General features: G+C 35.2%; 2 protein-coding genes across 2 annotated transcripts; one reads left to right on the plus strand and one right to left on the minus strand.

Moving 5' to 3' along the window:
* The first annotated feature begins 1528 nt into the window (after nt 1-1528).
* Nucleotides 1529-7437, plus strand: LOC104116779 (endoglucanase 6-like). Its single transcript, XM_009627718.4, has 9 exons — nt 1529-1948; nt 2210-2422; nt 3135-3335; nt 4631-4720; nt 5150-5314; nt 5505-5789; nt 6026-6374; nt 6520-6606; nt 6684-7437. The coding sequence occupies exons 1-9, from the start codon at nt 1757-1759 to the stop codon at nt 6974-6976; spliced, it is 1875 nt and encodes a 624-aa protein (XP_009626013.1). The 5' UTR covers nt 1529-1756; the 3' UTR covers nt 6977-7437.
* A 734-nt stretch (nt 7438-8171) lies between these two features.
* LOC104116789 (protein phosphatase 2C 51-like) lies at nt 8172-10697 on the minus strand. The gene is made up of 3 exons (XM_009627727.3): nt 9802-10697; nt 9421-9526; nt 8172-8694 (listed from the first exon to the last, which is right to left on the minus strand). Exons 1-3 carry the CDS (start codon nt 10552-10554, stop codon nt 8393-8395), a joined length of 1161 nt encoding a protein of 386 aa, XP_009626022.1. The 5' UTR covers nt 10555-10697; the 3' UTR covers nt 8172-8392.
* Nucleotides 10698-10981: the final 284 nt, after the last annotated feature.

Below are 10981 nucleotides of genomic sequence, written 5' to 3' on the forward strand. Positions count from 1 at the left end.
ACAAATAATATAGATATTTTATGCATTTTGTTAGATAACGAATGCAATTAATTTCAACCGACCGATCAATTTTGCATTTTGGCTAATCTCATATAGCGTAATTTCTAGATGTGAATTCAAATTTAGTCGAATTAGTGAATCCGAATATCAAACATGCAAAATAGTCCATAAAAGAGTGGCAGATATTATAGTAGTATTAGAATTTTTGACGACCAAGGATCGGAGAGAGATGGATAAGAGCTTTTACTTTTTATCAAAGGTCCCTAAGTAGCTCTCATTAAATGAGTTTTACACTGCACAAATCCGAATTAGTCAAAACTCAAGTATAAATACAAAACACCAAGTGGATAAAAATAATTTGAAATTGGGGTTAACTTTTAATAATATGAGTTCAAATCAAATATCATTATTACTATCCAATCTAAATTCTTTTTGGGCAGTTCGATGTATAAAGTATCTCGTATTCACGTAAGATTCGGGGAAGGCTCGTTCCCCTAAGAGTGTGATGTAGACAACAACACAACAACAACAACCCAGTATAATCTCACAAGTGGAGTCTAGGGAGAGTATGATGAACGCAACCTTATCCCTACCCTGCCAAGACAGAGAGATTGTTTCCGATAGACCTTCCGTTAAAGAAAATGAAAGAAGCCCTGATAGCAAGTAATAGCAAGACAAATAATTAAAAAATTAAATCAAAAATAGCAACAAAGAATATGAAAGAAGTACCGATAACAAATAATAGCAAAACAATATATGTAGAAAATTAAATCCAAGGCACCAAATGAGAATGTGAACGAAGTAGTGCAAGCAAACTACAGAATTACTAATGACAAGTAATAACAAAACAAGACATGCGAATATAGCACACTAAGGAAAAAAAAGGTACCATACTATCACTAATACTATCGAATTATAGAAGTCAAAGAGAAACGCACGACTACCTACTAACTTTCTACCATAATCTTCAATCTCCACACCCTTCTATAATAGACATTCTTCCATAATGTAAACATTAATAATTGTTTCATGACTCGAACCCGTAATCTATACGTAATGCGGAAACAAATTTATTGTTGAACAAAGTTTCCCTTCATCCAATCTATTTTCTTTTAGTTCCTCATATTAACAGTGTGAAACACAAAAACACTATACAGACAATTTTCAGAAACTCTTTTGACTCTTTCTCTTCACACAACTCACCTTTTTCTTCTTTCTCCTTTTGGTAACTCTCAAGCCCCATTACCTTCTTTTAATAGTAAAATATTACTTAAATCTTCCCCCTAATTGTCTGCTCAATTTTGTACCGTAAAAGCGCCGAACAAAAGCACATGGCTGATGGCACTACCCCCTCTTTCATACCATTTTTTCTCCATCCCCTAATTATTATTTTTTAATTGTTTTTGAATTTCCAAAATATTACTAAAACAATAAACACAAAGCGCATTAATTGATCTCTTAACATTTTCTGAATTTTTGGCACCTTCTCTTCCCTCCACCATATATACTGCTTTTAAGCTCTTCCCCTTCCTCCCAATCCCTACACTTCCCTCTTCTTTACTTTCTTTCTTTAAGTGTCTTTTTTTCTCTCTTCTTTGGTGAGTTTATCAGAAAGTTTTTAACTGATAAACACGCCAACATTGTTGCCATTGTTGATTTTATATGTACTTATACACATAACCATTGTACACAAAAACAGATCTACATAGTTAAGTTTTGTAGCTCACACTTTATTACTTGTGGACCGCGCGTAAAAATGAAGAGTTTTGTCGGTTGTTTGTTTTTAGTAATGGGGGTTCTTCCTTTAGCATTTGCTGGCCATAATTATGGTGAAGCACTAAGTAAGAGCTTTCTGTTTTATGAAGCTCAAAGATCTGGTTATCTTCCTCATAACCAAAGAGTTCATTGGAGAGGAAATTCTGGTCTTAACGATGGAAAAGCTAGTGGGGTAATTTTTTTTATTTTTTTTGTCTAATTTTTGTAAAGTTGCTAACATGTAACTATATGAGCCGTGAAATAAGCATCTTGTATAAATGCAGTGTATGACTGCATACAATAGACCCTTGTGGTACGGCTCTTTCTTGACTGCCGTATAACGACAGATTAATGGACCGAACTATCTATTTGTTTGTCTAATTTATACTTTCTTGGTTCATTTCCATTTGATAAAATGTTAACATTTTTGGGGATTTTATTTTTTGGTGTGCAGATTGATTTGGTGGGAGGGTACTATGATGCGGGAGATAATGTGAAATTTGGTTTGCCAATGGCATTTACTATTACAATGATGTCATGGAGTATTTTAGAATATGGTAGGCAAATGGCTGCTAGTGGTGAACTTGGTCATGCTATGGATGCTGTTAAATGGGGTACTGATTATCTCCTCAAAGCTCACCCTGAACCTTATGTTCTATATGGAGAGGTAAATTACATTCTCACTACAGTTAAAATTTATCCGTATCCGATGTTATATTGTTTGACAGTCGTTGTTCCTGAGCTGAAAGTCTATAGAAAAGCAATGCTTCATATACACTATCGGCCTTAGACTTCACTTGTCTAATGTAACTGCCCAACCCACTAGTTATATTATCCGTTTTGGACATAAGCCCTTACGACATTAGAATGCGTCACTAAGGTCTAAGACCTCTTTACTTATATACCCAACATCTCTTGTATTTTGTTGACGTTAGATTCGTCTAGAATGACACAACTGGGGCTATTATAGTTGATGTGACGTTACATTTCAATGAATACGGGATATATGATTTTTACATTAACAAGTTTATCACTCGATTATGGTTTAGTTATATGTATTACTATGTTTAAATTGCTTGATTTAATACTAATATCGGGTGTGAGTAAATATTTACTATCACTATTCGCAGCTCACCTAATAGACACTTAAAAGTTTTATGTAAGATAATTGAAGCATTGCTTTTTTGTTTGTTTTTATAATTAAGTGGCATGTGCTTAATGTCATTTTCAATGGAATAAAAGTGTCTTAAAACTAATTTAATAGACATAAAATGGACAAAATGGAATGTTGTTTTATGTAAATTATTTGGGTTTTAAGAAACTAATTAAGTTTAATAATTGGGATTTGGTGATTAACGAATTGATTGTGATTTTGTTAGGTAGGAGATGGTAACACAGACCATTACTGTTGGCAAAGACCAGAAGATATGACTACATCAAGAGCTGCTTACAGAATTGACCCGAACCATCCTGGTTCGGACCTTGCCGGAGAGACTGCCGCCGCCATGGCCGCCGCTTCCATCGTCTTCCGCCGCTATAACCCTGGCTATGCTAATGAGCTACTTAACCATGCACATCAGGTAATTAATTACATTAATTATATGATTTAGTACTGTACTAATGATCTTTGTTTTTTTTAGTTAAAAGCTAAAAAGTGGCTCAGTCTTCAGTGTGTGGACTGAGAGACTGGCGCATGTTAGTTCGGTGTTGGGAAACGGGCGCATGTTAGTTAAGGGTCCCGAGTAATTAGGTAGTTACGATTAGCTCAGCTTTTTTGTCAGGGCTACTTGTTTGTCGGTGCAGGTTAGTTGTGGTGGCGTATTGCTACTTTTCATTCATTTCTCTAACGCCCACAATAAATTCCAGAAAAAAACTTCGGGTTGGAGCTTTAAATATAAAATTATTTTACTAGTATATCAAACACTAAATGAGAAATAAAAAAAATTAACATACTATCAATCTATCACACATTAATATTTATTGATAATATAAATTATTTTTATATAACTTAATTATATTATCAAAGTACTAAACTTTTAGGTAAAATAATTTATTCCTTTCCTCACTAGTACACTAAGAATAGTCTTACGACGTTGTTGGTCTTGTCCTACCTTTTTAAAAGGTAAAGGATCCATGTGCGTTGGGTGATGTTAGGTCAGGGCCCATACTAGTAATTGTGTTTTCTTTCCCCAAATTTGGCCAATTAACATTTGTAATAATTAGAATATGAGGTGCCAATTAACCTTATTCAGCTGCATTTAAGATTGCTCTATAATATTATCATTAGGAGATTGATCTAGTCCTTACCACAAGGATATGTTGTGATCAATTTAACCCTACATTTTTACAAGAGCTTTAGTTGCAAAACAACTAACTCCAACAGTTACGCCAAGCTCCTCTTCATAAACATACATAGGTATAACTTTATAATACAAGTAATTTATTTTTTATTTTTCACGGTTGTAATAATGTGAAATAATTAAATTTTGCTCTTTTGAGCTTGAATAATAATGAGCATTAATAACATTAGGTCATTAGCTGCCGGTGTAAATGGTAGCAAAATCTTTCGGCGTAAATAAAGGATCATGGTGGGGGCCACAAGGAACAGATTTGCCGTTAATCACGGGTACTGTTTTAGTAACCGTGTGATCTTATGTACTCGCCAAATGTTAACCGTCCACATCTTTTGATCCTTAAACATCGCTTTTGCCACGTGATGTGGAGGACTGTCGGTGCAGTTGTACCGTACTATCATACGATGCACAACTTCTTTCCCAACAAATATTTTTTTTTAGTTCCTAATATACCCTTGTTATTTTGATTGTATTACATCATTTTACCTGCTCAATTTACAATTTGTTACTGTTGTTTTCAGCTCTTCGAATTTGCTGACAAATATAGGGGCAAATATGATAGCAGTATTACTGTGGCCCAAAAATATTACCGATCTGTCAGTGGATACGCGGTATGTTATTCTAGCATCTTATTCTTTTCTTTTTCAGTCTCATGTCGTTTTTATTTTATTTCAAATAATGATGACATAAGTTGAATTTAAATGAAGCGGTACAGATATATATAGCCGATTTCTACTAATTTGGGATTGATGCGCAATTATTATTGATATTTGTAAATTCTAAACTTTGTCAATTAGGTAACAATATTTAATTAACTACCCTACAACTTTAGTCTTAAGTGTTTTAAGTTTGTATATTGTCTACAATAACATGTAATGCTATAGCAAGCCGGATATGATAATTTTGAAAAATAGTTTAATAACTAGCAATAACCGATTAACTTACTTTTTTTTATATTGTCAATATAATAACTTAATCGTTTTCTTTAAGAATTGTAAAATTTAATAAGTATTTTTTTTTGGGAATGTTTGTTGTTACAGGATGAATTATTATGGGCAGCAGCATGGTTGTACAAGGCATCAAACAATCAATTTTACTTGAATTACTTAGGAAGGAATGGAGATGCACTTGGTGGAACTGGTTGGTCCATGACTGAATTTGGCTGGGATGTCAAGTATGCTGGTGTCCAAACTCTTGTTTCTCAGGTAAAAAAATTATGTTAAAAGAGTTTAGAAATTTCAACTCGACGGTAACATAAATAAACATGAATCAAACGATAAATCAGGATCAGGATAACTAATCACAACATAACTAGTCCCAGCTAACTTGTCTTCAAACCAAACGATCCCTTAGTAGTTTCATAGGCAGATAACTAATTGGTATGTCTGTTGGCAGATCTTGATGTCAGGGAAAGCTGGTCACAATGCACCTGTATTTGAGAGGTACCAACAGAAAGCAGAGAACTTCATGTGTTCGTGCCTCGGAAAGGGTAACCGAAATGCCCAGAAAACTCCTGGTGGTCTCATCTTTAGGCAGAGATGGAACAATATGCAATTTGTTACAAGTGCTTCATTCCTTGCCTCTGTTTATTCTGACTATTTGACTTCCGCCGGCAAATACCTCAAGTGTTCTTCTGGTTATGTATCTCCAAATGAGCTCCTCTCTTTTGCCAAGTCACAGGTAAAAATATTAATTTGAATAGATAATTAACGAGTTTAACTTATACATATACTGAAAGTGTAAGTTATCTAAAAGATCGCAACATGTATCTGCCATAAAAGGTTAGATCAGTAACCTGTAAAATAAGACATGTTACTTGCGACAACAACCATCATAGTATATACTATATAAGTTAAATGAGTAATTGGAAGCCTCAAAATATTGGATTTACATTGACTAACTCCTGCATGTTTTAGGTGGACTACATTCTTGGAGATAATCCGAGAGCGACAAGTTACATGGTGGGATATGGAAGCAATTACCCAAGACAAGTACACCACAGAGGTTCTTCTATTGTCTCTATTAAGGTTAATCCAACTTTTGTTACCTGCCGTGGAGGATATGCCACCTGGTATAGCAGAAAGGCGAGCGACCCTAATCTCCTCACTGGTGCCATTGTTGGTGGACCTGATGCCTATGACAACTTTGCTGATGAAAGAGACAACTATGAGCAAACTGAGCCTGCCACTTACAACAATGCTCCGTTGATTGGCGTGTTGGCAAGACTCCATGCTGGTCATAGTGGTTACAATCAGCTCCTCCCAGGTATTTTTTTTAGTGAATTAACATCGTCCAGACTAGTTTTATGCTTGCGATGAACCTGATGCAACTTGTTTGGGATTGACATGATGATGTTGTAGTAGTTAAATCAAAGTTTTATGCTGAGAATTTTTTTCTATGCGTCTTACAGTTGTTCCTGCACCAAAGCCAGTTCCAAAGCCAGCGCCACGGGGAAAAGTAACTCCAGCTCCAAGGCCAAGAGTAATTCCAGTTCCAGGTATTTTCACTTGCTATTCTTCTGTCAATGAATAGACCAATGTTTTAGTGGAATCTAATAAACAAATATATCTGCAGCTAATGCTCATGTTGCTATTCAACAAAGGGCAACTAGTTCATGGGCACTAAATGGGAAGACTTACTACAGATACTCAGCAATAGTTACTAACAAGTCCGCAAAGACAGTTAAGAACTTGAAGCTCGCAATATCCAAGCTCTATGGTCCTCTCTGGGGTCTTACAAAGTACGGTGACTCGTTCATCTTCCCAGCTTGGCAAAATTCTTTACCAGCTGGGAAAAGCCTCGAGTTCGTGTACATTCACACTGCTTCTCCTGCAATTGTCTCGGTTTCAAGCTACACTCTAGTCTAAAAGACGGAACAAAAAACAAGAAGTTAAGGAGGAGGAAATGCAAACACATTTTTCTCGGGTTTTAATGTAAGAATTGTGCAGCTATAGTGCTATACTACACGGCGCATTCAAGGGGGTCTTTTTATCTTTTCTATTTTTTTTTTTCTTTCTTTCGAAAGTTTGTCTGTAAGTTTCAACTTCTGGTTGGTTTGCAGTTTGAGTAGGACTTTTTAAGGTAATGAAGGTTTAGGTTAATAAGGGAGAAAGTTGGAGGAAGAAAGGAGTGAAGAGACGAGTTTAAACAAGTGCTCATCCTCTTTCTCCTCCACTTTATATACATAGTATTGAGAAAAGAAAAATGACAGAAAAGAGTGAAGGGGTTGAGAAGTAAAGAAAGTTTTGCTTCTCTATATTATATCTTAAGTCTTCATTTCCTTTGTAATTGAATGCAGCTTGAAGGTTTCTATCAGTTTTGCTTTTCACTTTGGTTTTTGTTTGTGATGTTGTAAGCTTTACTATATTTGTATGCATTCTGTATTCTTCCATTCGAAGGGGAGCCTTGGCGTAACTAGTAAAGTTATTGCCCTGTGACTAGGAGATCACGGGCCGTGGGAACAGCCACTTCAGAAATGCAAGGTAAGACTACGTACAATAGACCCTTGTGATCCATTCCTTCCCCGCGCATAAAGGGAGCTTAATGTACCGGGCTGCCTTTTTTGTGTTTTTACATTCAAAAAATGGTTAACATTGGTATTTTTGCCTTATTAGAAACTCTCTGAACACCAACTCTGATACTTGACTATGGTATTGAGGACAGTATTCTCTTTTATTCATTTCTTACTTGTGCATATTTATATCTAGTTTGAGTCGAAAGCAATAGGTTGGTCTTAACTTCATAGCTTGTCTTAAATCCGCCTCCAAACATTAAAAAAAGAAAAGAAGATACAAACCCAATGGAGTAAAACATAGTACTATTACTAATGAATTTGACTGCGGACTTAAATTTTAAGTAGTCACTAGCATACTTATCAGAAGTTATTACAATACGAGGCTAGAATCCAAGCATTCTAGTACATACATATTAGAGATTAGGGAACCTCGTTTGTCAGACAAATTGAATAGTCGTGACGATACCTTTAAACATCAAAAAAACAATTCTCTTTAAAAAATCGATCAGATCAGCCGTGGACGTCCGAGAGATATCATCAATATGAACTTTTCAGGCTAAGTAACAAAATTTTATTGCAATATGTGACGAACCCAAAGATTCTAGTACATATACATTAAAGATTGGTCTGATGATGCCCCCTCAAAGGCTCAACTAACCTAAAACACTTTTAACTATACATTGGACTTGTCACTCAACCTCTCAAACTAGACACCCAAGAAAACACACTAATGTAGGAAAATTTGAACAAGATAGAACTTGGGAAATCACTAAACTTTAATGTCACTCGATTTATCAAGCTCAACTACTATGACACTAATATTGTCTTTGCTTCCTTTGGCAATGGCCAGCTCCGCCAAAAGTGCGGCGGCTTCCGCCGCACCGACTCTCTCCGGTAACCTTCTACGAATTTGTCCGTCGAGACATTTTCTTACCACTTCGCAGGTTACCTCATTTGACACTACATCCCATAAACCATCTGTTGCAATTACTAGAAATTCATCCCATTCGTTTCGTTTGTACACTGTCACTTCTGGCTCTGCTATTACGAATGGTTTCAGATAATGATCACCTGTTTAATGGAATTTATGTAACCAACGTGAGATACAAGGATATATCCCCTGTTTCAGAAACTAATAAGAAAGCAAAACTTAATGCCAATATCGTGCTACAAGTAAGTGTTTAACTTATACTTATAGTTCCACATTACCAAATCACCTAATATATAAAGGATTTATATTACATAGATAATAATTGTATAAAGTTTTTTCACACTTTCAGTTAATTTTTACTTCTGATAGCAGGTGACATTTACTACATACTGAAGTAGAGATTTACCCATAATTACCTTATAAATAACATGTAAATACTTTTCTAACGTTTTCACCTTATAGGTTAAACTCAAAGATACTTATAGGTAACCGTTCATAAAATATTAATTAACAAGCTGGAAAAAATAAATTATTCATTAAAATATATATTAATCAAGTAAAGATTCATAATATTGTCCGTCTATATAAGTTGAGTAGAAGGATAAAAGTAAAGAGAGGAAAAAAAGAGAGGTGCTATAATCTTAAAGTGTTAAGTATTCTCCACCGCCAACCCGAGGTAAGTTGAAGATGCAAAAAGTTTATGGGGATTCATATATACACAATATAATTTTTTGGCAAACTTCCTTGTGCCACCCTAGTTCCACCAGCCAACCATGCCTAAAGCCGCGGGTTCGAGTCACAAGTGAGCAAAGTAGGAAATTTCTTGGGGAGAAACTAAAAAAATGGTAAGTGGAGAAGGATTGTACCTATGGATCTTGAAGTAGCAAGGATTCCTTGGACACGACTACCATTCCTATTTAAAATCTTACCACCTGCAGCTTCTACCCTTTTCTTCTCATCTGGTCTATCAGGCTACACAAAAAAGACATAGCACAAATTAAGAACTCATGTTAGAAATTTTACAAACTACTAACTTGGTCCCAACTAAATTAAGAATAATTACGCTTTGAGTATCAAATAAATTAGAGTCCTTGCTCAATTTGAGACGAGGATTCATCGTAATTTATTTATTTTATCAGCGAAATTCAATTCTCATCCGAATTTAAGACCGACGAAATGAAAAAGATAGGCGAATTTCTACATGCCCCTTGTGATAAAAAAAAAAAGAAATTAAGAAAAATACTGACCTTATGGTCATTTGACAAAGGTATAGCAACACCACGGCTACAAAGTACAACCCTACAATTACCACAATTAGCCGCCACCACCTCTTCTTTCCCTACCACCACCGCCGCCGCCGCAGACCCGGTTGTCCTTTCCACGTCATCATACCCACTCTCCTCATTCAACTCTACCTCATTCTCTTCTCTTATAACTTCATCATCCATTTTGGAAAAACATTTTATCATCACCTTCTCCCAATCTATATTACTATTATTATTATTACTTGCTTTTCTCTCTAATATTTCCTCCTCAATAATATAATGCAAACGATCACGACATGCACGTGAAACCCTATTACCTCCATGTCCATCATATGCAGCAAAAAAAACAAACTCATTATTAGCAACTTGCGACGCCACAGTTATAGCATCTTCTATTACTCTTCTCCTCCCCATCATTGATATAAAACCGTATTTCAATTCTTTTTCTATAGGTTGTACTGAATAAAAGACTTCGTCTTGACTCGATATTTCTGCTCCTGTAATAGTACTCTTGGAACTTGACTCAGTACAGTTTGATGAACTATCAATTTGTTCATTTTTTGATACCTCCGCTCCCACATCCTTAACACGAAACTGTTTTTTGGGAACAAAACAACCGTCTTCTTCAGAAGATGTAGTCATACGTTGTAGTTGCTGTCTTTTATGGTAAGATTTAACAACTCTTCTATGAAACAGATTCCTTGGCTTATTGTTTTTGGAATCTGATACCATCATTCTAATTATATATCTTACTAGTCAATTTAATGACATTGCTATTGTTTAGCTACTTGGTGTGTAGTAAACTTAGGTTGGACGACACAAAGAGAGAATTTTAATACAAAGTTTGCAGTATGGTTTTACGTAAGGGGGGAGGGGTGGGGGTATAAATGAGGAGAGGGGGGTGATGTTAAAGGGGAAGCAATGAAGAAGAAGAAGCTAAAAAGATGGAATGTCTTAGGGGTCGTTTCGTTTACAGGTTACGTAGGTATTAATAGTATAGGAAATATTGTAGATATTCAAACAATACAGAAATTATGATATGTGTGCTTTATTTATTTTTAGAAAAAATATTTAATTCAAGAGGGTTAGTTTGGTCTTTTTATGTTAAATTCTTGTATTAGTAATCTACATTTTTTTTTCTACATCTATCCTACATAATACA

The sequence above is a fragment of the Nicotiana tomentosiformis genome, chromosome 8, assembly GCF_000390325.3.
Source record: "Nicotiana tomentosiformis chromosome 8, ASM39032v3, whole genome shotgun sequence".
NCBI classification, from domain to species: Eukaryota; Viridiplantae; Streptophyta; class Magnoliopsida; order Solanales; family Solanaceae; genus Nicotiana; species Nicotiana tomentosiformis.